This window comes from Somniosus microcephalus, chromosome 24 (assembly GCF_052327205.1).
Source record: "Somniosus microcephalus isolate GS21.2 chromosome 24, FLI_Smic_1.0, whole genome shotgun sequence".
Classification (NCBI taxonomy): domain Eukaryota; kingdom Metazoa; phylum Chordata; class Chondrichthyes; order Squaliformes; family Somniosidae; genus Somniosus; species Somniosus microcephalus.
In genome coordinates this window covers 31,263,940-31,291,377 of record NC_141010.1, presented here as the reverse complement: position 1 = coordinate 31,291,377, position 27,438 = coordinate 31,263,940, and the positions used below count along the sequence as shown (strand labels likewise).

At 42.7% G+C, this 27,438-nt stretch overlaps 1 protein-coding gene across 3 annotated transcripts; it reads left to right on the top strand.

Annotated features, from left to right (window-relative positions):
• On the top strand, positions 1-27,438 carry tmem106a (transmembrane protein 106A). 3 transcript variants are annotated; one of them, XM_085966392.1, is made up of 9 exons: positions 33-54; positions 5,317-5,393; positions 12,633-12,884; positions 15,005-15,068; positions 15,187-15,346; positions 16,537-16,677; positions 19,272-19,315; positions 20,322-20,375; positions 21,677-27,438. In XM_085966392.1, the coding sequence occupies exons 3-9, from the start codon at positions 12,650-12,652 to the stop codon at positions 21,822-21,824; spliced, it is 846 nt and encodes a 281-aa protein (XP_085822518.1). In that variant the 5' UTR covers positions 33-54; positions 5,317-5,393; positions 12,633-12,649; the 3' UTR covers positions 21,825-27,438. The 3 variants fall into 3 exon arrangements, with proteins under 3 accessions (XP_085822517.1, XP_085822518.1, XP_085822519.1); XM_085966393.1 differs by lacking the exon at positions 33-54 and adding an exon at positions 1,959-2,126; XM_085966391.1 differs by lacking the exon at positions 5,317-5,393 and having other exon boundaries at positions 1-54.

Below are 27,438 nucleotides of genomic sequence, written 5' to 3'. Positions count from 1 at the left end.
GCCAGTGCTGCCCGGGGCCGGGGGAGCGGAGGCGGCGGCGGCTGGCGGCGGACGGTGAGTAGGAGCCGGGTAGAGAAAGCGCGCCCCCGGGGGGGGGCAAACAGGGTAACGGTGATGTAAATAAAACCGGCGGGGGCGAGGGATAGCGGTAACCCCGCCGAGGCACAGGGCGCCTGTGTGTGGACATTGATGTCGCAGATGGGAAAAAAAAATAAGACAAGCGGGCCGAGCTGTGCCGCCGCCGCCAACCCCCGGCGCCACATAGCCCGCAGTGACGGTGACCGGCGGCCGCAGCCTGGCCACGCGGGGGGGGTTATTTATTAATTGGAGACATTTCTAAATGCAGCTTCGGCTCCCCCCGGGTTGGTGTTTAGTCGAGGGAGCAGCGGGGGAGGGGCGAGGACCTCAGGTGGTCTTAATGTGTTTATTGTTTGCTCGACGCAAAGAGCGAATTTGGGGCGGAAAGCTGGAGATTTCCCCCCCCCCCCGTGAGCGGGACTGGGACTGTGGCGGTGAAGCGGCGGGCGCGGATCGGTGGCCTTGAGTTTGCCCTGGTCGGGGGCTAACTGGCGTCTTGTTTTATTTATTCTGTTTATAACCCTTCGCCGTTCTACTAACAGTTCATCATGAATTATATTCAGTTCCTCATTTTACTTTTCAGTGGGACTTGAGTTTTGCTGTTTTTGGAGGCTGTTCTCGCTGAAGTTTTTCAACCAACTCAGATTGGTGTAAATTTTCACCGTGTTGCATTGAATATTTCACTTCACACTGTAACTTTGTATGATCTATAATGGTATAGTGTAATTTAGTATTTATACTGTATATACATTCATCAGCCCCACACCAATCGCCCCCATCCTTGTCAAGCTCCACTGTCGTCTTCTGCCCCAATAAATTGACTTCAAGCTCCATTTCTTAGCTTTGCAGCACCCTAACTGAGTCTCCCTTTACATACCCTCTGCTCTTTTGACATCAGATTATTGCTTCCCTGCTCCCTTTGCACTGGCATCGGAGGCCCATCATGCAGTCACTGCACCCTGCTCTCTGGGATTCACTGCTAAAGCCACTATGCACCTCCATCTGTCTCTCTGTGGTCAAATGGCCCCCCAAAGTCATTTCTAGGGGCTCTCCCTCCTTTTTCTTGCTCATTATTCAAATTTCCAACTGGCTAAGGGCCTTTGAGACATTCATTTAATGCGAGGAAACCTGATCGAGGTCTTTAAGATTATGAAAGGGTCTGATAGGGTGTAAAGAACATGTTTCCACTTGCGGGGAGACCAAAACTAGGGGCCATAAAAATAAGATCGTCACTAATAAATCCAATAGGGACTTCAAGAGGAGCTTCTTCACCTGGAGAGTGGTTAGAATGTGGAACTCACTACCACAAAGACTAGCATTTAAGGGAAGTTGGATACACACATGAGGCAGAAAGGAATAGAAAGATATGTTAATGGAGTTAGATGAGATGACGAAGGGTGAGAGGAGGCTTGTATGGAGCATAAACACCGGCATGGCCCTATTGAGCCGAATGGCCTGTTTCTGTGCTGTAAATGCATGTAACTTATTGAACTTATGTACTTACAACAACAATTTACATTTGTATAGTGCCATTAGCATTGGAAAGATGCCCCACGACACTGAGAAGAAAGAATTGTAGAATCAGTTTAAAGGGCAGAACGGAGAAAATAAATCTTTGGTAGGCTTTGGAAAGTTGGGAGATAGGGAGGAGAGGAGGAAAGGTAAATGGATTTTGGCAGGGAGTTTGGGAGGGGCTCGGGCAAAATTGCTAAGAGGGCACGGGCAAGTTGGCCAAAAGAGCAGCTGCAAGGAGCACGGGGAAGAAGGAGTAGTTAAGTTAGAGGAGCAAGGCGATGTAGCTAAAAGAAGTCAGTGAGGTCAGGTGAGGCGAGCATTCCTTGGAAGCATTTCAAGAATGAGGATAAGAATTTTGAAATTGATTCATAAAGGTACAAGGGTCGATTTGATCCCGGAAGGGACTGAGGTAATGAAAGTGTGGGCTTTAAGGAGGTAAGAACAGAAACAGTGACATTCTGGATGAGTTGTGGCCTGTAGTGGGGTGGATGCGAGCAAGGAGGGTATTTGAAAAGTCAAGCCTCGAGAAAAAGGTAGGAATGAGTCTCGGAAGCAACTTCATTGGAAACCTTTTGTTTGTATTTTGGATCTTGGGAAGTATAAGGAGATACATGTAAAGAGGGCTTTGACTGAGACCCTGGTAAAGCCACATAACCCCACAATTTATTTTTAACGGTAGCACAATACATTCAGCTATCAGTGCGCTATTGAATTTTCCACACTGCCAGGGAGCACCAACATCAATGGCAGTTCCCTTGCTTTGATTTAAGTATCCATGAACAGCAGCACTGCAAAATAATGAATCTTTCCTTATGGCTGACTGTAAATGCATCACCTGATGTGATACTGAGTCATGCAGATCATAAAGCTCCCAGGTTTAATCCCCAGCCTGTACTTTGTTAGCTAATCTCAGCTAGCGCCATAGCGGGTTTAGGCTAGGAAAAGAAAACATTATTCAGATCCCGCTGCTGACTGCTATCCAGCTATCCAGTGACACCTGCGACAAGGTTTGCATGTGTGAAGGTCAGTAACAACAGGATCGAGCCCCCACAAAATAGCCTGTCATACTCACTCTCTGGGCCAGTCATTTTAACCTTTTCTGTCTGGAGCACCCATTGCAAATATTGGCACACTCCTGCAGACCCCTCATCGTAAACATTACAAAAGGGCATAAAGCATCGCGCTTTGTGACCGGTGGCCTGATGTCTCGTCATGAGATTTTAATAACCTACAAGAGTATTAAATAAAATACAACAGGATTTTTTAACATTCACAAAAGTAACATCCATTTTTTCTTTCTGTCGACCCCAGTTTGAAAACTAGTGATTTAGTCTGCTGCAAAAGTTGTATTTTTTTAATGTATTTGTGCAGGAAGAGCATCCATTTTATAAAAAACATTTTATAGTCTTAACATTCTGACCAAAACCTGAGCATGTAAGTTGCACTAGATGGGAAGGGGGCTGTGTCTACAAGGAGTTTAGTCATTTAGTTTGAGTGCAAGAACTGAAAATAAAATTAAATAATCAAATTATTCATAACATAAATCCTAAGCTAAGCATAAACATATAGCCACCAATTGCAACCTTCAGATCATTAATCACAGACTATACTATTGAACAATAAGAACATAAAAACATAAGACGTAGGAGCAGTAGGTCATTTGGCCCCTCGAGCCTGCTCCGCCATTCAATAAGATCATGGCTGATCTGATCTTGGCCTCAACTCCACTTCCCTGCCCGCTCCCCATAACCCTTGACTCCCTTACCTTTCAAAAATATGTCTATCTCCACCTTAAATATATTCAATGACCCAGCCTCCACAGCTCTCTGGGGAAGAGAATTCCAAAGATTCACAACCCTCTGAGAAGAGATTCCTCCTCATTTCCGATTTAAAAGGGTGCCCCCTTATTCTGAAATTATACCCCCTAGTTCTAGATTCCCCCATGAGGGGAAACATCCTCTCTGCATTTACCCTGTCGAGCCCCTTCAGAATCTTATATGTTTCAATAAGATCCCCTCTCATTCTTCTAAACTCCAACCTGCTCAACCTTTCTTCATAAGACAACCCCGTCGTCTCCGGAATCAACCTCGTGAACCTTCTCTGTACTGCTTCCAATTGAACTTGGCTACAATGCCTCTATAGTTGAACAGCTTTCCAACATTCATCGTCTAAGCTCATAGGTGAAGAATGGTTACTTGGATGAGGTACCCGAGGAGTGCCTGTGAAATAGTTCCCCTGCAGAAGTTGCCACCTTCAAGAAAGGAGCAGAGAAAAGGGAGGGGGAAAAAAGTCATTATTTATGATCTGGCAAATGGGCATTTAGTATAATTCCTCATATGGACGAAAAGCTAGAATCCCATAAGCGTTATAGGTACAACCATATTGAGGCTAGAGTCCAAGTGTGCTTTCTTTATATGGAGTCACAATAACCTTCACACCAATCTTGATGCAGCAACAAAGTAATTTAAACATAGCACAGGAAGGCAAAACAGGCAGATACCCCATTTGTATCCCCGACCCCCCCCCCCGCCAGCGCTGATAAAAACTGCGCCTCAAAAATTATGACCATGAAATCAGGGGAAAGTCTGGTGGAGTGAGGGACGGGATACAATATGAAGAAAGACAGGCACAGATACTATATATAGATCTTGATTCTATATACAGTACAGTTTTTTTTTTAAACTTTGGGCCTGACCATTTACTTCAGGAAAGACTCAGCAGCATTGATCCCTAATTAGGGATCTTGCTGCTGGTATCGTTGGAGTGGAAAGGGCCCACAACACATGCCAATATTCTGAATCGAAGAGCTTCAGCGCTGCCAGCTGGAAGCTCGGCTGTTTTTTAACTAACATTGATCTTGCAGCTGAAACAACAGAGGTGGGTCCGCAGCTGATTCTTGAGGGTTACAGGGCTGGAACCTTTCCTACGGTGCCCAGCCCCAGACAGACATAATTAGGATTTGTTTTCCTGATTACATTGCAGACCCCCAGTTTGAAAGCCCATGGTTTACACTCGCACGTGAAGCGTGACCACATGGGTGAGGTATCGGATGGCGCTGACATGAGAGAAACTCCTCTAATGTTAGTATCTTCAGGATAGGGGGAATAAATTGGAGGGACAAAATAAACACTCGTACTGGTGCTACACATCTGGGCCAGCAGTGCCCAAGTCCCTGAAGAATTTATATATAGTATAGTAAATAGGAATGTCAGGTCTTAATAGCAACATATACACTCCATCACTGCTTGCAGTTTACTTACCAATCAAAAATTATACTACACATAAGAGATATGTATGTAAATAAAATGGTTAATTTATGCAGTGAGTTATTGTGATCTGGAATGCACTGTCTGAAAGGGCGGTGGAAGCAGATTCAATAGTAACTTTCCAAAGGGAATTGGATAAATACTTGAAAGGGAGAAAATTGCAGGGTTCTGGGGAAAGAGCAGGGGGAGTTATTAAATTATTAAAGGAATAATGGTCCCTCTCCTATGAATTGTTAGATTTTATCCAGAATTGCGAGGTATAAATTTAATAGCCATATAAATTTACATGTAAGATAAGAAATTTTAAGTTCCTGTTTGTGGGTTGAAAATAGTGTTCCTCATATACATGTGTCGCCTTATACACTAGTATATACACTACAACCTCCTGTTTCACGGTCGCTAACTTGATTGTCCCTAATTCAGAATGCCCTGGATGCTTTGTTCCAATTTTTTTCAGATTCCTTTAGTACGCAGGTACCTTGGTAGAAGAGGCGATAGAATCCTCTGAAGTGACAAACTACCCAAAAGAGAGAGGTGAACATAACTTAGAAGCAAAATATACATTTGGGAAAGCTTCATTGATTTCTTGCTACTGTGTCAAGCTACAACATCATGCCTGACATGAATCTTGTCATTTATGTGGAAATGACATATGAAGTAATACTGGGCGGCCTGCTGGTGGCGCTGTCCAGGGAGAGTATAAATACTCGGGCATGGGCCCAGCTTGCTCAGGACATTCTTTAACAGGAACTAGTGAAGGACACAACTAGATCTCCATGTTGAAAAACTGTTGATTAAAGCCTTGTTTAATACTCGGACCAAGTGCCTAGTAGTTTTCTTACGTCAATGTCCATAAAGAGAAATTGGTTAGTGTATTTTCAGTTTAAAACTGCTCAGTTGTGTAGATAGAACCACAAAATCCAACAGAATTGTTTCAAGCTACAACATAATAAAGTCTGTTAGATCATTCAGCTGGGGCATCTCATTTCGTTGTGTCTCCCACAGTTAGCTCCTTAACTTAACGACACTTCTGTACATTGGTGCTTTAGTGAGTTACACAGAGCCTGTGGAGTCACAAGCTTCAGTGGATTTATCCTGTTGTCTTTATTAAACAGCAGGTGCCTACTACAAGAGCTCTTTTTGTTTCGTTTTAATCTAAACCAAGCCTGTAGGAACCAATAAGGCGAGCACAGCTATGGCCCAATTATTTTCTTGCCTGAGGCAAACTGCCAGAAAGAAACTGGATCGAATTGAAAAATGACCAAAGCATAGAAGATTACATGGACTTTAAAAATGTGTAGAAGATGGAGACAAAAAGATAAAGCAATGGAGAAAGAACGATTGGAAATCTGAGGGGGAAGTGAGAAAGCTGCAGATTTGGAGGAATAGCACCCTTATTTTATGCTCTTTCCTCTCCCTGCCCCCGACCTCTAGCACTGCTGCTCTGTAACCTGCTGCTGGTTGGAAAGAGTATAAATGTTTCTTTGTACAAAGGTGACCTGTTTCTTTTGAATTTTCTGCATCTCTATACACTAGAAATCAATATCCAGCCTTTTTATTGATGTCCTGTTACACACATGTGTGCGTCTTGAACCTGGGGAAGGTATTGAAGGGTTAAAGAGCTGCTTGTACTTGGGTGCGGACGACAGTAATATTAGGCTGAGTCACCCCTGGGGTAGTTTGAATGTAGCCAGCGGAGAAGTAGCTGAATGACCCTGAGGCAGCACCGGCAGTCCAGCATCAGAATTCAAAACAGGAGTTGATTTTAGAATTTTCCTCTTCCCAATTCATTCCCAAAATATTATGAATACCTCTCATGCTCATTTGAAAATCAATTTCTCAGATGTTACATTAAGAAGTGACATTTTGAAAGATGAGATGGTGTAGTCAAAGGATAAAAATGTTGAATTTCTATAATGTTCACTGAAGAGGTATTATCCCTACATAAAGAGGTTTAATAATAACACTTTTCATATTGGCATAATACCAGCATTGACATACCGATGTATCTATACATGACAACTTACAGAATTCTTGTACACACCCACATATATTTGTACCAGAGTCTCTCACTAGTTCCACCAGAGGTTTTCATAACTCCTCTATCTCTGGAACACACTTCTGTCTGCACTGAGATACATGGGAACAGTGGCACTGGTGTACACCTGCACATCACCTGGCCCCTGCTTTGCTGAAATCAGGGTCTCCGTGAAGACTTTAAATCTATGAGCCACCAGACTATGGCGTTGCAGGTTGCTGCTCCAGTACACTATGCCTTAAACATTGCAGGATCACCCTTTAGTTTTCATCAGTGTGCAGTCACCAGAAATTTGGCTGAGTGACATTTATCGATTGCCCACACGGTCACAGATGCCGCTTGATATGAGCAGTTTTATCCTTTTGCGAGCTGAGGAGATGTGATGACCATGGGTCCTTATTAGATGCCCGCACAGAGTTATTGTAGGCATAGCTCGTGAATCATGGTCACTGCCAGGACCTCCGTAACTCCTACATAAGTTCTAAGGCAAAGTAAGTTGAAAACTAAATCCTTTCCCCCAAAATTTAGCACGTTAAACAGTATTTTGTTTCAAGAAAAAAAATTCTCTCTTAATTTATTGTATTTTTTATGTTTTTAGTGACATTTTTAACTAGATAACTTTTATAATAATTTTTGGTAGATTTTCTACCTTGCTCTGCTCTGTTTTGAAAATAATCATCACACCATTAGAGTTTACTGCAAACATCTGATAAATCCACTTAACATTCATTCATTAGTACGATAGCAAAATACCCTGCCTGCAGAGTTTTTCCAGCATTTTCTGTTGTTATTTAACATTCATTCATTCTGGATTCTTGCACTAATTTCCCTTTCACATACTTTCTCAAATCTAAAGCTTTTACTGTTCCGGATAGGTAATGACTAACATGCGATTACACTGAAAGCACCCCAGGCTTTGAGTTTATTGATAAACTTGTGTACTCACTGGATATTTATAATTTGCAGTACAAACAACTTGGAAATTAGTAACCCCTAGAGGACAATCCTAATCTCTTTACTTCAAACTTGATTCCCAGACTCTTAAGGGATTGGCAAAGGGGTTGTATAGGGTGTCCACAAAGCCATCAGATTTTTTATTATCTGTCATTTTCTGTATTTGTTGGCATGTTATTTCTGTTGCTGTATAAAATGGTTGGAATTTTCAGAGACCCCTTGCAAGCAGCAGGTGGCTTACTGGAAACTTGCGGGTGCACTGTCCGTGATTTTCCATTCATTCATAGATATAAATGGACGGAAAATTGCAAGCAGCAGCCTGCGATTTTGCTGTAAGCAGCCTGCTACTTGCGAGGTTCCACTGGTAACACGATGGCTCAGGAAAGTTTGCCTGATGAACAACTCCTCCAATGATAGCCCTGTTAAACTTTGTGTAGCTAACATTGTCTTTCAGAAACTAGGACAAGGGCTTCCCAGATTGGTGTCAATATTTTCCAGGGTGCCTTTGAGAGTGTGTCAGTATTTGCAGGGGGTCCCTGGGAGTGTGTCAGTATTTGAAGGTTGTCCCTGGGGGGGGTGTCAGTCTTTGCAGGGGGTCCCTGGGAGTGTGTCAGTATTTGCAGGGGGTCCCTGGGAGTGTGTCAGTATTTGCAGAGTGTCCCTGGAAGTGTGTCAGTATTTGCAGGGGGTCCCTGGGAGTGTGTCAGTATTTGCAGGGGGTCCCTGGGAGTGTGTCAGTATTTGCAGGGGGTCCCTGGGAGTGTGTCAGTATTTGCAGAGTGCCCCTGGAAGTGTGTCAGTATTTGCAGGGGGTCCCTGGGAGTGTGTCAGTATTTGCAGGGGGTCCCTGGGAGTGTGTCAGTATTTGCAGGGGGTCCCTGGAAGTGTGTCAGTATTTGCAGGGGGTCCCTGGGAGTGTGTCAGTCTTTGCAGGGGGTCCCTGGGAGTGTGTCAGTCTTTGCAGGGGGTCCCTGGGAGTGTGTCAGTATTTGCTGGGGGTCCCTGGGAGTGTGTCAGTATTTGCAGGGGGTCCCTGGGAGTGTGTCAGTATTTGCAGAGTGTCCCTGGAAGTGTGTCAGTATTTGCAGAGGTTCCCTATCATATGTCAATATTTAGTCCTCGTGAGTATGCCAATATTTGTAGATTATCCCTAACACAGAATAGTTTTGAAACCACTGCTTTACAGGCTGAGGACATTTTATTTCCATTCTTTCTATTTAACTTCTGTTTTCCTTGGCTTTTATTTAATTTTTTAATTTTTAGCTTTCCCAATTTTCTCGCCACTCTGAAAGGTTCTGGCAGCCCCGTCAGTACCTTGTACAATTGGCCATTCTTCAGATGTAAGCTGTACAGTGAGTGTTGGCGGACCATTTCACCACCAAGGATCTTAGCCAGGTCCAATCCTGTCCTCATCTGATGCTCACGTATTTGTGTGTGTGTGTGTGTGTGTGCATATACACACAGTCGTAGGAACCGTCTTCATTTACTCTCCCCTCAATAACCATTACAGCTGAAATCAGCTAACTCGGCACAGACTGGGGATCAATGCCGGTTCTTCCTGTTCTGTGTGTTCTATTGGGAACTTCTGGCTATTAACAGTTTAACAGTTGCATCTTTCTAAATAAACTGTAGGCCTGTGCATACAGGATATGGGCTGCTGTGGTTTGCCACAACTGAGGTACTCCTCATTTTCAGAAGCTTTTATCTTTGCATGACAGCCCACGTGAAAAGTCACACTTGTTTTCCCACTCTGCCTGCAATAGAAAAACCTGAAAGACTTGCATTTATATCGCGCTTTTCACAACCTCAGGACGTCCCAAAGTGATTTACAGCCAATGAAGTACTTTTGAAATGTAGTCACTGATTGTAATGTAGGAAACGCGGCAGTCAATTTGCACGCAGCAAGGTCCTACAATCAGCAGTGTGATAATGACTAGATAATCTGTTTTTGGTGGTGTTGGTTGAGGGATAAATATTGGCCAGGACACCGGGGAGAACTCCCCTGCTCCTCTTCGAATAATAAAAGTCTAATATATTTAATAATTGGTTAACTACACGTAAAGGACGAGAGTCTCAGTATTTGGCAAGGTTAGAGAACTCTTTAATTACTACAGGAAACTCTCTTTACCGGCACCTAAATAACCGGAAACCTCTGTTAACCGGCAAAATTCAGGAGTAGGTTCAGGTAAGTTTTACTTCATATTAGTGGCCGTGTAACCGGGGTTCCTGGATCTGTGGCCGTGTAACCGGGGTTCCTGGATCTGTGGCCGTGTAACCGGGGTTCCTGGATCTGTGGCCGTGTAACCGGGGTTCCTGCACCTGTTGCCATGCAACAGGGATGCCTGGATCTGTGGCCGTGCACAGGGCTCTCGTACCTTAGTAAGTATACCTCTCTGTAATCTGGACTTTCTGATCAACCGGCACCACGCCGGTCCCGTCGGTGCCGGTAAAAAGAGAGTTTCCTGTATATGTATCTGAATACTACTTAACTGCACTGCCCTTAAATGGGAACAGTTCTAACCTCAAACCAACACAAGATGGAGCCATGATTTCTCCTTTTGATAGCTTTCATTTCAGAAGCTGAACAATTAACGTTGACCCAGATTTTGCGGCGAAGGAACAGCGCTTGCCGTTCACTATGCCGAAAGCTGCCCACAGAGTTTTCAAGGGGTTTTCAGCGTAGACTTGGGTGATTTTCATTCAGAAGTCGGGAAGGAGGTGGGACTACAACTTTCGGGGTTGTAGTCCTGCCTCCATCGAGATGCGGCCAATCCACGCGATTTTAACTTGATTGATCTTGTTGAGCCCGCCCAGCGGGCTCAGCAGGCCAATTAAGGGCCACCCCGCAACAGGTGATGTCACAGACTGAAATTTCATCTGTCAAGGCGTGTTGACAGACAAAATATCAGCGTTTCACAGCTGTTTGAAGCTGTCAAACACTGACAGTCTTACTTCTAACCTGAGTCCTTCTACGCAGACTCAGTTAGAAATCTCACCGGCACTGAAAGCTGCAGGCTGTCACTTTTGACAGATCGCAGCCATTTCTGCTTTCTGTGCCGGCTGAATGATGGACTCCCGAAACCTAGAGGAAGGAAGGCTGTAAAGGTAAGTACAGGTAATTTAAACTTCTTTACACACTTTAGACACACCAAACACACTTACCTTTGCACTCATGCACCCATCACTCACCTGAACACTGACATCTCGACCCCTCCAAGTCCTTCAACCCGACGGCCCGACTCCCCTAACTTGGCGTGGTTTGGAGCCGTCGGGAATCCCACACGACAACCTTCAAAATAGGGATTAGTCTAAAAACTGCCTGTTAACTACCTGTTAACAGGCAGTTAATTGGCACTAATCCCTTCCCGCCTCGGGTCGGCGGGTCCCAGTGCGGGGCAGGTACTCGCCTCCTTTGAAACTTACATGGAGGCGGGTTTTGGGCGGGATGGTGTCGGGACCCCCGAATTCGGGAATTTAACCCCCCGCACGCCTCCAATCCCGACTCCACGGCACACTGAAAATCGACCCCTTGGTATCATCCAGCATGGCGCCCTCTACAGGGGATCTGTAGCATTTGTAAGCAGGGCAAGCAACAGCATGGCCCTTCAACCAATCAGTTGAAGAATCCTCACTGAGACATGCAGGGTTTAAATCAGGAAATATAAATTGGATTTAAATCATGTACAGAAAATGAAATAAAGATTTGGAAAGAAAGATGGGATTAATTAAGAGAGAGAGATAAAAGAGACGGACAGAAAAAGTTTTTTAAAAATGTAATTTTTATTTTTAAAAAGATCTCAAACACTAATTAAATTCTGAAGGAATGAGACTCCACATTTATAAAATTAAATTTTCAGTGCCAGAGAGGTTGTTTGGTAGTAATTAAGACTTATCACACCATTAAAATTTCACTTACACCTGAGTGTACCAGCCCTAACTTTTTCAGGCGTGTTTAGTGGGTATGTACCGCAACTTCACGCCTTTGCAAGTATTTCAATGCAAAGCCTATCGGCGAGGTACTGTTATAGCACAGCTTGTGGAGGAGCAGGGTAACTTGGACCGCAATTTCCAGATTTCCGTGTTTAACTGCGCATGTGCGTACTCTGGAAGTTGCTGTTCAATTTACTCCATGATAACGGTGAGCGCTGTTAGCCTCACAGTTATTCTCTACACAAAATCCGGGCCATTATCTTTCCCCTCCAGTTCTTTGAGTGTAACTCAAAGCACTGTTGCTTCACCTTTACACTTTGGGGTAGAGCAGGTTGGAGAGACCGATTCTGTTCAGTTCGTTTTCCCTCCACTGCTTGAGGCACAGCATTTCGTTATCGGCTCCATTAAGAGGCTTGTTAATGTCACCAAGTGACAGCTGAAACTTTAGTTGGGATTCATACCCAAGACTTAACAAAAAGCCCAAGAATGTGAAAAAGTTATGCAGCCCATCGAAGCTTCTCTTTTTGTATTCCGGCTCATCCAGCCTAACATCCACCTTTAGTAAATATATACACACAAACCAACGGCAGGATTTCAAAGCACAAAGTTTCATTGTCACACATTATCATGACTAGAAATTGGTTTTGGAGGATATCATGGACCAAGCCTGCATCCTATCACCCCAGCCCCGCTCCTTGGTTCCAGAGACTGTAAGTTCTGTGATGCAGGTTTTTAATGTTTGAGCTCTGAAATGCACTTTCAAATGCCTTTTCAAATATTTCCAGTAATTTGAAGTCTAATCTCATCTCCATAAATTGCATATGATTCTTTATTCTGAATTCACATTACAGGGCAAGTACAAGAAACCATGGGTAAATCATTCTCTCATTTACCTAATTTCTCAAGAGAAAGCAAGAAAGAGGATACAGCACCCATTGTGCCTGAGACTGACAGAAAAGCTCTCGAAAACACAAACGAAGTACAGGGCAGTAACGGAGAGGGCAGTAATGGAGAGGCCAGTTCTCATGTTCCATACGTAGAGTTTGTGGGAAGAGAGAACATCACATGCCCCACGTGTCAAGGGACAGGAAGAATACCAAGAGGTAGGTAGTTTTCCACTAACATTAATGAGAAGTTTGGTGCTGGGCTCGTGAAATGTGCTTCATCTTCCCTTTCTCCTGCCACCAACATTTGAAGGAGAGGAAAATTTCACTGTAGGCATAACAAAGCAATGACAACTCCAAACACTTTCTGCAATAGTGCAAACATTGTTGATAGTCCTCTTGTCAACCCAAGGAAGAATTGGTGCCAACGTATTATAAAGTACTATTGATGTAAACCTTATTGTTTGCAAATTAATTGGCATTCATTTATTTTAAGGTATTTTATTTTCTTCCCTGTGCTATGCCCTTTTCCATAGGCTAAGTGTGTGGCCAAAGACATGCTCTCTAGCCTTAGCTGGTGCTACTTTTGATCTAGGAGTTGTATGAATTAGCGTTGCCAATGCTTGCGGTTTACTGGAGAGAACCTTGTTACTTGCGCTCTCTCCAGGTACTTATTATTCATATTCAAGCAAATGTCAGCTTCCATAGGAAGGTATGCACTCCCTATGAACCTTATGTGACCCTTTTGTACAAAGTATTTAGGCAGTGGCTCTCTGGGAAAACAATGAACACTTTTACCATTGAAGTATGCATTGGAAGTAATACAGGATACTACTGTACCTTCCTGATCTCTCCAAGTAATGAAAACACTACACTGACAGTCACCATTGACCAAAACTACTAATTCATCTTTATTAAGAAGTAAGATTAAACAGAGGCAAAACAGCAGTTTTAAATGGGCTGCATTACTTCACTTCATTTTATTGCATCTGTTTAAAAACAATAAAAGTTCAAAGCCTTTGCAGTTCTGTTCCATAACTTGGACCATGTGACCTAGAAATTCGTCGTGGGAAAAATGGGCTGCCCGTTCTACGCAGTGGCTAATGTTCAGATCCTTTGAATATCGGGCGCTGCGTATAACGGGCCGCCGATCCGATAACGCCCGACGCAAATTTATAGGCCATAGTCTTTGATGACAAGTTTTAAATGGGGCTGAACCCTCAGACTGCCCCGGCCCAAAGAGTGGAACAAGTAGGAAAACAATGAAGACCAAAGTCTACCAGCTTAGCTTGATGTCTGTTTTCACTGTAAAGTTAAAGCAAATGCAAAAAAAAATGTAAAAGGTACTTTTGTAATAAATCAAAACTGTCAATCAAAGTCATAAGGTTGCTCCACAGAAACCCGACTCCAAAGCAATTTGCAGGTCTTCAGGACAAACCAAAACTGCCAATTGGGCGAGAGTTTTGCTCATGGGACTTACCGACGGGATAGCCATTATGGAAACATAATGATTGCAAATGTATTAGACTGTAAGTATTTGTAGTAAGGTGATCGATAATAATTACTTTTATCACCTGGGTGTGTTCCGTGTGACCTAACACTTGTAAAACAGAAATCAGTCATCCCTCACTTTGAAGCAAGCACCTACATAATAGGCAGCGATATCGTTTTTTAAAGGTAGAAATCTATTCCAGCTAGTTTGAGAAACTTGCCAAACATAGAAATTACCCTCCAATTAATCTAAGAGCAATTACTGTCAAATTGGCTTCAGCATGGGCCCATTTACAGCAATAAGAGCTTGTGGTTTTAAAGGGACGGGCTGAATAATACAAGGTGCATTACACAATATAATTATGCTGCCTTTATAAAACATCATAAAAGATAAAATAAATAGTATTTATACAGCATCTTTCACAAACTTAGGACGTCCCCAAGTGCTTCAAAGCCAATGAAGTACTTTTGAGATGTAGTAATTGTTGTGATGTAGACAAACATGGCAGTCAGTTTGTACACATTGAGGAATAATGTTGGCCGGGACACCGGGAGGGCTCCTCTTCGAATAGTGCCGTGGGATTTTTTACGTCCACCTGAAGGGCCTCGATTTAACGGCGCATCCAAAAGACGGCACCTCTGACAGTGCAACACACCTACAGAAACTGCACTGGAGTGTCAGCCTAGATTATATGTTCCTCAAGTCAGGCATGAACCCATGATCTTCTAAGTCAGAGGTGCGCGTGATGCCACAGAGTCACGGCTGACATCTTCCAACATATCACACGCAATGCTGTGGGAGATCTGATGGTATTTTTAAGAGTTGTTTTCTATTTTTACATTTCCAGGCCAGGAGAATGAGCTGGTAGCTCTGATTCCGTACAGTGACCAGAGATTGCAACCACAACGAACGTCAGTATTAATGTTTTACTGTTGAAACAATTTAATATTTCACAAACAGCCAAAACTGAAGCCTTTATTAGAACAAAAGAAAACCAGTTCCAATGCTGGGATATGATTTACTTTTCAGGAAGCTTTATGTGGCAGTCGCCGTGGTGATCAGCCTTCTGATTAGCGGACTTGCGATCTTCTTCCTTTTCCCACGTTCCATTAAGGTAGAACATGTTGGTATTAAGTCAGTCTACATCATTGATGACAAGACGGATTATAGAGTTGTTCTTAAAATAACGGTAGGTTCATCATATATTCGATGTAATTTCAGGTTTAGATTGGTACCAAAAGGAGCAACTCCTGTGTAATCTGGCTTCTGCCATCCATACTGTCTATTGCAAAACTAGAAAATATAGTTTCTGTTGGTGCATTGGGGTATTGATCTTTTCTGAGGCTAGGATTATTGTGGGACAGTAAAGGGTACTTTGCTCTACAGCATCTGACGTGAAGTGTTGCAGGGTGACAGCGGGAGGCCGAAATTCCTGTTGGATGAGAAGCTGCAACACAGACACATCATTCCTCGGTGCAGGAATTTAGGGCAGAATCTGGATACACACCGGATTTGCGCCCTGTGCATCCTGTGATTGGAGTGGGCAAGTCCTCGGCCTGCCCTCCCTAAGTCTGCGTTCAGGACTACCCTGGGAATTCCAGCCAGAATGCCCCTTTAGGCCCACTGGAAGCCACGTCTGCAGAGAGCAGGCAAGGAAGGCTTCCATTGTGGGCCTTGTAAAAAAAAAACTAAAGGAGTTAAAGGTAATTAATCCCAGAGAGTATTAATTACCTTCTGAACCAAGGCACAATATTTCCCTGAGGGGAAAAGAAGTATTTTAAAATGTAAATCTTTAGCCCTTCAAGGGTATGTAGTCTCCTCCATCAGAGTGGCAGGGGACCTCATCGGTGCGGGCACCTCTATAACAGCACTATAGGGCCACTCACCCCGATTATTTATGTGATCACGTCCATGGGATTTGGATGAGGTCTATGACCTCAAAGGCAGGGACCCTGGAATTTTGGGGCCTAGATGTTAAAAGTGGAAAAAATGCTCCATTTCCCAGGACTGACATCCTACAGAGACTGGCTCCTCAATCTGAATGGAAAAGCACGAGAGCATCATGTGGACATTGCTATCCTAAGATTAGATTGGATGCAAGTCTCTGCTTCCTGTCTGTAATGAAATGATTTGGACAGTCTCAATTAAGCTTCTGGAAGATCCTAATGTGCAACACAAAACTGCCCACAACTCGGCTCTAATTGGTACCAAATTGCCATTTCACTCAGAAAAGCCACAATGATGGCTGTAGTAGGAAACAGAAAAGTACGCACTGGAGGGGAAGGAATTCTGAGGTTATGGTTAAGGTACATTGTGACACTTTTCATGTCTTATATTGGGATCTTGATGTGCCACTTTCTTTTTCTCTCTCTTTTGCAGAATATATTAAATGTAACGAACTACAACTTCTACAGCATCAGCATTACTGATCTCAATGTGCAGATTGTGTTTTTTAATGAGGTCCTTGGAACTGTCAGCATTAAAAACACTACAGTCTTCAGGCCCTTGGGAGGTGGCCAGGTAATGAACATTGCCTCAGTTACCTCTGATGGTATCGGTGGATTGATTTCTTTGTTGCTATTTTAACAGCGGTGTTGATCTGTATTTTAAACAGGCTACTTACACTGAAACAGCACATGGGAATGTCATATGAACATGTAAAGCTTGTAACCACTAATGTGACCAACAGTCATTTCTAGCCTCGTGAGTTTTTGCTTGCTTGCAGTATGCTCTACTTCTGTATCTTGTCAAAGCAGATGTAGTCAGTTTTGGGGAACTAAATAATAGTATTTACAATGAAAATCTTTACATAACTTCAGATCTAGGCTGCATGGTAAGCTTTGGGCACAGTAATGTAAATGAGGATTGGGACTTGCTGTTGCAGATATGATATCCTCTTCAGTTATATGTCTTGTTTATCGTACAAGATAACAAGAAGTATTTGCAACAGGAAGTTGGTGTCTAAATACATTACCACAGACTGTTACTTGCCTGTCATTCAAACAAGTGTTAGCAATTTCTAGGACAACAACTTGAACGTATAAAGTCTTTATCGTCGCAAGTGTCTCAAGGCACTACACAGTTTGGGGGTTGGAGCCACAGCAGGAGTAGGAAGAAGAGTTAGTGGAAGTTGTTGGAGGTACAGTCAAATAGTAGATTGTAAGGAGGCTTTTGAAGATGGGGCAAGCCAGAATTATTTGGGAAAAGAGTTCTAGAGTGCAGGGTTTAAATGGCTGAAGGTTTTGCCACCGATGGTAAGTGGAGGAAGGTGGTCTTGCACAGTAGACCAGAGTCAGGAGAGCAGAGGGTGCAAGCAGGGGACTCGTGCTGAAGGAGATTGCAGAGGTCAAGTGGAGAAAGACATAGAGGGATTTGAAAAAGAGGATTTGGATATCAATGCTTTGGGTGCACGGAGCCATGAAGGTTGGCAAGGACAGGGGTGATAGGTGAGTGGGACTTTGTGTGGAATAAAATACGAGCAGCAGAATTCTGGTTGAATTGAAGTTTAAATTGGGTGGAGGCTGGAAAGGAGGAATCAAACCTGAAGGCGATGAAGACATGGAGTAGGTACAGACTGAGACAGGGGATACCCTGTACTGTATATTTTAGAGGCGGAAGTAGCCGGTTTTGGCTCTTGATCTAATTGTGGTTGGATTTTTAAAAATTAAACTGTTGCTATCTCATCCCTCAATTTTAAATTGATTGATTTTTCTATCAAGTGACCCACCATTCTAAGAGGTGGGGAGGAGATGGTTGGGACAGGAGAGGAACCTTTCAAAGAATTCCACATTACAAATGCATTTTGAGTCTGTCTTTCTGTTTTCCTAATGTGTCAACCAGATGCACACAAATAAACCTCACTAATTATTAATGAGAGTCCTGCACATAATTAATTCAGTGTGCACAAATTATCACCGTTTAATCTACCTGTCGCAGATGCAGCGGGGGGGAAACTCTCCACTGGCTGGAGTCATGTGTTAGGATCCATTCGCAGCTCCTCAGATAATGAAGCAGTCTATGTCCGAATGCAGCAAGACCTAGATGACATTCAGGCTTGGGCTGATAAGTGGCAAGTAACATTCGCGCCACACAAGTGCCAGGCAATGACTATCTCCAACAAGCCAGAGTCAAACCATGGCCCCTTGACATTTAACGGCATTACCATCACCGAATCCCCCACCATCAATATCCTGTGGGTCACCATTGACCAGGAACTTAACTGGAACAGCCACACAAATACTGTGGCTACAAGAGCAGGTCAGAGGCTGAGTATTCTGCGGCGAGTGCCTCAACTCCTGACTCCCCAAAGCCTTTCCACCATCTACAAGTCAGGAGTGTGATGGAATACTCTCCACTTGCCTGGATGAGTGCAGCTCCAACAATACTCAAGAAGCTTTACACCATTCCAGGACAAAGCAGCCCGCTTGATTGGCACCCCATCCACCACCTTAAACATTCACTCCCTCCACCAGCGGCGCACCATGGCTGCAGTGTGTACCATCTACAAGATGCACTGCAGCAACTCCCAAACCCGCGACCTTTACCGCCTAGAAGGACAAGGGTAGCAGACGCATGGGAACACCACCACCTCCAAGTTCCCCTCCAAGTCACACACCATCCTGACTTGGAAATATATCATCGTTCCTTCATCATCACTGGGTCAAAATCCTGGAACTCCCTCCCTAACAGCACTGTGGGAGTATCTTCACCACAAGGACTGCAGCAGTTCAAGAAGGTGGCTCACCACCACCTTCTCGAGGGCAGTTAGGGATGGGCAATAAATGCTGGCCTTGCCGGCGACGCCCACACCCCATGAACTAATTTTTAAAAAATACTGACACAGATATAGGGAAGAAATCACTACAACAAGATTCCTTCTGTTTCTGTTGTCAGAATTACCCAGAATTTCAAATTCATTATTTTTCTTCTTGCAGTTCAAACACTTGACTGAATTTCATCAATATAGGTGAGATTCATATCTGTAACCAACCACTATTATACTCATCCATATATAAGGCCATTTACACACTTTTACTTTTCCCACTTCTGTTTACTAGTCTCGTGTGCTTCTCTGGCGTTCTATATAATTTGATTATATCTTTTCTGTTTTACAGATTTTCTATGCGGTGACTGCTACGCTCGATGATCTAGGCATGTAGTAAGTATTGTAATGACAATTATGTTTAGAAATTGACTGGCCACAGGAATGACATGGCATTGGTTTAAGAGCAACATTTTCCATTTAATTCTATGCAAGTGAACAATAATATTACTGTGGCAACAAATAAAAATCACACTGTGATGCAAAAGAATGAACTTACATTTATATAATGCCTTTCACGTCTTCGGGAAGTCCCAGAGTACTTCACAGCTAATGCAGTACTTTCAAAGTGCAGTCCCTGTCATTTTGTGGGTAAACTTAGAAGTCAGTTTGTGCACAATAAGGTCCCACAAATAGCAGAGAGATGAATCACTAGTTAATCTGTTGTGTTGGTTGAGGGATGAATGTTGGCCAGGACACCGGGAGAACTCGCTGCTCCTCTTAAAATAAGTGCCATGGGATCTTGTACGTCCACCTGAAAACGCAGATGGAACCTTGGTTTAACATTACATCCAAAAGACACTGCCTCTGACAATCCCTCGGTATTGCATTGACCTGACCGCCTAAATTATGTGCTCAACTTTGTACTGGGCTTGCACTCGCAGGCTTCTGACTCAGAGTTGAGAATAGTACCAACTGAACCAAGCTGACACATTTAAGATTAATTTTTAGAGGATGCCTAAAGGAACTATAATAATTTTGTACTCCTACCTCAAACCGGAGAATGTTTTGGACATTCCCAAATACAGTCACATTTTTCAATTTTCTCGCCTCCTCTCCTTAAGGTGACAGTTCTTGTTGAGGTACAGTTGCACAGCCTCCAGTACCTAACCTAGTGGGCATTCTGCATTGTGTGAATCCTAGACAGTGACTGCATTTATGGTATAAAGATTCATTTAAAATTCAATTGTATAGTATCATTTCCCAGAAAATTGCTCTTTATGGTGAAAGGTGGGTTGATCGGCGGAACCACCACAATATAAAATGTAGATGTTAATGAGTAATTTGCTGCACGTACGTCAGAGAATCTATAATATGTTCTTTTTTTTCCTTTGTGTTTAAGCCATTACTGCACAATGCCTGAAATCAAAGTGCACAATATTGTGATCTCAATACAGTAAGTACCGTAGATCACGTCTTTTCCTTAGGAAGTAGAATCTGAATGCAGGTATAATCCAAGTAAATGAATCTGTAATTCACTTTCTTTTAACCAAAATCCCTGTTTTCTTCCCTTTGCAGAGCACTTATTCTGTGCATCCCTTACCTGAAGGGAGAAATGGAATAGTCTAATCCACACACTTGTGTTTGTGTTCCCTCCTATCATGAAGGATGGGATATTCGGTTCTCCACAGGCACCTTGGTTCTCTGTAACAGTGACTTCCTGTCAGTTTTGAACCAGGCAATTTGTTTTTTTGAAGTGACCTCCTAGTAAATTTGCTAATTGGGTAGAAAAAGTCTTAATTTTGGATTACTGCTTTAAAATGCTGTTGTGCACATGTGTGAGTATAACTCCTTTCACATTTGCACTTGTGCAACTGGGCCCACTTCACACAAGCAATCTGACCTTTTGCGCAGTGTTAAGAATGTGCTGCCCCTTCCAATTTGGGACTGGGCAAAAGTTTTCAGCCTCAGTATATCCTCCTGCCCAGAGACTCCTTATGGTTTCAATCATACCCTCCAGGTCTTTCATGTCTCCATGTATTGTTGCACTTAGAGACAAGACACTGCTAATCCACTTGTGCAAGCAAGTTATTTAAACATAGATCTGTTAGTGTGGAAACCTTCCTTAAAGATACAGTAAACTCTTGTTTAAACAGCACTTAATCATCCGGAATTCATTAATAACCGGCAAAATTCAGGAGTAGATTTTGAGGCTTCCGCCCCAGAAGGAACGGGGCAGTAGTGTCCTGAAAATGGTGGGGAATGACTTACCACTTGTTCCCGCCGTCGCTGTGGGCACGGCAATCTTCCCCGCACAGTATCAGCTGGCTGTCCAGCCCAAAGAGGAACCCAAAGGGAAGTTTGACTGTATATTTGTGGGGCCAGAATAAGCAGTGTGCTCCTTCGGCTTTTACAAAACCAGCTTGGGCCATTGCCGCCCCATGTCCCACCTCCCCTCCTGAGTTCGGAACACCCCCACAGAATTACCACCTTCTGGTCTGAGGTCGGCCGATATATAAATTGCCTCGGTAGGTGTACCTCTCCATTATCCAGAATTTTTAATCAACCGGCACCATCCCGGTCCCGTAGGTGCCGGATACCAAAGAGTTTACTGTAAATAGAGCTGTAGCCACCACTGATTTGCTGAAATATATCAGTAAAGTAAATGCAGCAATGGCCTTCCTAAAACGTGTGCAAAAATAACAGCATGAAACAGAGGAGCGTTCTATTATTTGTTTTTTTTTCTATCTCTTCCAGTGCAACAGTGACAGCCTGGTACTTGTCGCACTCTGAGCAAGTCTCCGTTGATGCCTACCAATACGTTGACTGTGGCTCCAACACCACCCATCTTCACAGCCCCTACTACCCTTCCCAGGGCAACCATTTGCAAGAGCTGCTCAGTTAACGCAAATGGTGTTCGTGCCCTTTCACTAAAGGCATCCAGCATGGCAAACACGTCCTCTGTGTGTAGATATTGTGCTTCTGGACTGATGAGAAGCTCCATCAGCCAGTTCTGCACTCGTCTGCCTGATTATTTTATAGTGCTCTGTGTGGCAATGTAACACTTGTAAGAGGAGTAAATTAATTTGAGATGTCGGGCGTGTAATGGTGATTTGATAATCTGACAGTTCTGGTAATAGCAAGCTCTGCTGAACTACCAGAGCTGGAAGATAAGTTAAATCTAGCTGGGAAATGAACAGGGGCTGAATTGTAAACTGACATTTGTTGGTTAATTTCGGATAAGACAGCTGTACCTTTCATGGCCTCCAAATTTAAATGTATGGTTCCTTAAATAAGTCACACCTCGTTCATTAGACTATTAGAAAAGATGAGAACAGGCAGAACGCTTCTTTTGTGCAACATCTGTGAGCAACCCTCTTGATAACATCTGGGAGGTTCTTTTGCATTTATATATTATGAAGACTGAAACCCCTGAAAAAGATGCATGTGTAAAATTGTCAGAGTATTTAGATTACAGAAAGGCGGGATGTCCAATGACTAACTTGGAATATGCAAAATAATTTAACAAGCAACGTTGGGGTATTCAACACTTAGGTTCTGGAAGGTTCTGATTGCATTATTTAAAGTGTTCCAGCGAGCTACATTGTTTGTTCCATTTCTACCACTTGTGTGGTTCTGGAAATTAAATTTTTTTAAAAATTTGATATAAAATATTCAACTCGGGCCCCTTCTGGTTCAGTGGCTAAATGCTTTGTGCACTGTGGTACTGAGCCACACTGGTCAAGATGGTCCCAGGTTTGATCTCTGGCCTGTGCTGATTTTAGATGATCCCAGTTTGGAAAGAGGAGGCGGAAGATGGAAGTGCATAATTGGGCTTGGTGTCCCCTGGGCTAGGGCGGGAAAAGTAGACCAGGGTTCCCGCTCCCGATTGCCATCCAACAACCCGTGTCGGAAAGTGCACATGTGTGAATGTTGGGTGTGCACAAGATTGGGCACAGCTGTGATGCTCTCCACAGCTGAACAGACAGCGGACACTTACTAGTAAACTCACACATGAAGAATGGGCACTTGGACGAGGTGCCAAAGGATGCCCGTAGAACCATACCACAGCATGAAGCCATCTCTTCAGAGGAGGGAAGAATATTGATGGGGAATTTTTTAAAAACCTTTTATTAAAAAAAAATCTTATTGTTTGGATAAATGCCTAGCCATATTGTACATCTGACTCCAGGAGGTGACCCCAGTCCATGAGCACTAAAGAGTTTTGAGTGTGACAAGGGTGTTGGTGTGTGTCTGTGTCTTAGCCACACAGAGCAAATAAGCCTATTTCAAAAGCCTTAGATTTACTATTGTAGTTAATGGTAGTAATTCAGTATTTTCTCTGTCACTTCTGCAGTCAGTGTAGTGTTCTCTCAATACATTGGGTAGCACGTTAGCATTTTTCACTTGTGTGCACACCTCAAGTTCTTTTGGGGGGAATAGTTAATACTACAGAAGATGTTATTACATTCCATCTGTATCATAGTCACAACTCAACACATAGAAATCATAGAAATTTATGGCACAGAAGGAAGCCATTCGGCCCGTCGTGTCTGCGCCGGTCGAAAAAGAGCTATCCACCCTAATCCCATTTTCCAGCTCTTGGTCCGTAGCCTTGCAGGTTACGGCACTTCAAGTGCATATCCAAGTACGAAGTGCAGTTGGTCATTCCTGCGCAAATGCTTTTAATCAAAGGAAGAATTGGTTATTTAAAGTAGGATATTGTTCTTTCCCCCCCCCCCCCCCCCCCCCCAAAACCGGCCCATACAGACCCCAACAAACACTTTTCCCAATTTTGTTTTGATGGGTGGATGGGGAGAACTTCTAAGTAACGTGCCTGGTTCTCCACAGTGGTTGCTGTCCATTGCATTGGGTTGGTGCTGAATTGAAGGATTCTATGAAGCACACTTGCCCACTTCAGATGTGACTTCACCGGTAATGGCCAAGTTAGAAAGTGACTGGGCCAGGCGGGATTTGCTTAACATCAGATTTGCACACAATGCAACAAGTGCTTTTACTGAGGATCTCCATGTTTCCACAACCACACTTTGCAAATATATGTGAAATCTTTCAAACTGTTTCCAGCTGCCACTCTGTTCACTGCTCAGTGTTCCAGCCACCTGGAACATCACTTCCTGTTTGGTGCATCACCAATGAAAGTAAAGCTGTCCTGTGTTGTGCCTCACAAACAATTAAATACTGAAAAATTGTCAGTATTTCTCTACTAAAGAATAAATCTCTGCATTCCATGTTTTAGGCCAAAGGATATATCCACATTTCAGCTATAAATTGCAGTTTCTTCAGCTGAACTCTGAAAATCTTTATTCACTCATCTTATGGGGTTGGGGATACCAATGACGGCACATTTTTTATTTCTTGGAATAAATGTATAAAATTGAGTGGTAAAGGAGGCTTTGTTAGAGGAAGGAAGACTTGTGTAGGTAGATTCTGTGGGGGTCTTCAATCCCAGCGCAGAGCCTCGCTGGATGGGACTGTAGGTCACAGAAAAGTCACTTAATGTTATAGGGCCAATTCTATGACCCGTCCACCTGTCTAATGTCAAGATGATAACCAAAGTATTAAAGCTTGATTAAACCAATCACTCTGTCCCCTGTAGCCTCTAACTATTGCTGTTTAGAATGATGCACAAGGGTAAATTTTATGACACCTTGCATGCATTCAACGCGCATCAGATTATCACAGACACGGTGCCCATGATTTTCAATCCAGTGATTTTAATGGGACAAAATTCGTGGGCACTTCCGATATGTGCTGGCAGTATAAAAGGACTTGCTGGTGATGTGAGGCCTTGTAAAATTTATCCCATGCATCTGATACTTGAAAACAATGACATTGTGAGTTTGGTAAAGCTAGGAAACATTAGGTTGGAGGGGGTGAGTTACTGTGATCGCCATGTGTAGTGACACTGTCTAAAATAATGCATTTATGGTTTCACTAAAATGACAGACCAGAGGAATTCTTCATGTTTACCCATACGATGTTGGTACACATTGTAGCCAGAGGAATTTTTATTTTGCTGCATATCATGCTCAGTCGCCTTGATTTGCTAAAATTACCTGAATGTGAAAGTATTTAATAAGATCCTTTGCTTTTCTATATGATCACTTTTGTGTAATGGGTTTGTTTCTTTCACTGTACACATGAGGTCCGTTGTCATGTGATGTAAGGATATCTTACTTTGCTGTGAATAACCTTTAATGTAACTGACACTGTCCGTAATGATACTTCTTCAAAGACCACAAACTTAAAATGTTAAATGTATTTTGAACTTTTGCCATAACATTTTTTGCTTTGTATTACCATGGAATACTTGTCTCCTCATCTCTTCACCTGCATCGAGAATAGCTTGTGTGCAGAAAATGTCTTTAGCACACAATGACATGACAAAATGTGCTATAATTTATTGGTTTGTGACTCTTCCTGTATAAGTGTATATAAATAACTCTTGTGCCTGACACTACACAATTATAGCTGACGAACTGAGAAGTGGTGTGCAAATCTGAAAGGTGCTAGACACACAGCAAGTGTACAAATTGTTTAAAATTTGAGTCCTTGAGAACCAATGTATGTGATAAAGAAATAGCAGTGAATTATTCAGACATGCCTCAATTAGTAGATTCATGGCCTAATTAGCCATTCAGACTGGGAAGGTGTCAAATTCAATCTCTGGTCTGTGTTCATCTGAGCATGTGTAGCATTAGACATGCTACAGTTGGCTTCAGCGCCCTGAGCTATGGAGGTGAAGTGCGTTATGAGTTCCTGCTCCTGATCACAATCCATCAGCTAGTAATTGCGTGTGATGGGTGTAGATGGGATTGGGCTCAGAGGCGCTGGCCTCCACAGTTGAATAGTCCACCACTACTCACTGTCTATGCTGAAACATGAAGAATGGCCTCTTGGGTGAAGTACAAGAGTGCTATTGGCACTTGTGGAACTTTTCCCCAGTCAGCAGCTCAGGAAATTGAAGGAGAAAAAGGGAAGCATTTGGGAACTTGCTTGGGTATTCATACTCGCATTGTGACTGAGGTATATTTAATTAGATACTTAAGTTAAAATAATTAAATTGGCGCCTCCATCATCCACTGGATGTTTTAGGCTTAAGGGAACTGACTAATAAAATATTTTGAAACAAGCATGTTAGTGTTTTACTGTGCATAGCGTTTCATTATTTATGGATAAACCTGTGACCGTGAGATAACAAAAGGAGCACAAGACCTTACTGTCATTTGAGCTCGCACTGCTCCCCAAAATGGTACCTTATATAAAAATAAAGCAACTGTCCTAAAGCTGAAATGCAGTTAACTTAAAATTCTATTTACATACTGTATTCAGATTTTTACATATTGTACAAAATACCAGATATGAGGCAGTGAATTAAGAACGAAATTTAATCCAAAACTTCAGGTGGACTTAAGCTTTGTTCTGCTGGTTTACGATGTCATCTGAACCCCTGGATTAGGTTCCAATTTTGTAATTCCTACGCAGTAATCCATTATTCCACATAATTAAGCATTGTAAAAACACCTTTCAAGGCCGCATCATAATTAATTAAGCCTACAGAAAAAATTTCCACACTGCAATTAACATCTTCAGCCTGTATTACAGGGTATTGGTAAATATGGATAAAACACAAAAGGTTATTAAACTGCACTAAATTAGGACTTCAGTTGATAAACCATCACTGCTGCAGTGTGACGTGGTTTATCAACTGCTCTATTAAATTTTCTACTCAATGGAAGGTGAGTTTAAATTTCTAGTTAGTAATTGAGCCGAACAGTGACTTGAGAGTTTTGCTGGTTAACCAGGTAATGAAGTGATGTGGGCTAAGCCAACCAGTTTGTCAGTGTCAACTAGATAACTGATTCATGGATTTTCCCAGTTTTACATGTCCATGCATTGGGAGAGGTGGTACACCTTTTGGTGTAGTTCAGTTCTAGGAACAGTCTGTCCTAAAAACTTTAACTGCTGCCATGTTGATCATTGAAGAAAGCTGGCCTTGAATTGGGCACGATCAACTACAGTGTGAAAACTTTCAGTGCAGGGGTTGTATTCTCGCATTTAATTTTTGTTCAGCTTATAAAATAATTTCTACTGCTGATAATTGATGTCATTACATCATTGCGTCACCAGTCGTCATTGAGCATCTACTGTGTGTAAACCCGATGGGATTTTACCATGGTAACCACACTCCTGTAAGATCAGAAGTCCAAGGAAACTAGAAAATATCAACAGTGCTGGTCTTAATAGTGCCACTCCTGGTTACATTCGTTTGTAAACATGCTGCATATTCATTCTTTGCCAATAGCCAATGTGATGTCCAAATTAACTTTGTGCATAATGATAAAATGTTATTTTAAATGTAATGAGTTCTGTAGAAAGTGATGTATCACACCTTACTATTATTTTAGATTGGTATTACCCTATGTTTTCATATTTGCCTTGTGTGAATTGTCTTGTAATTGTAGCTTTGTTGCTAATTAAAGAATAATTGAAGTTTC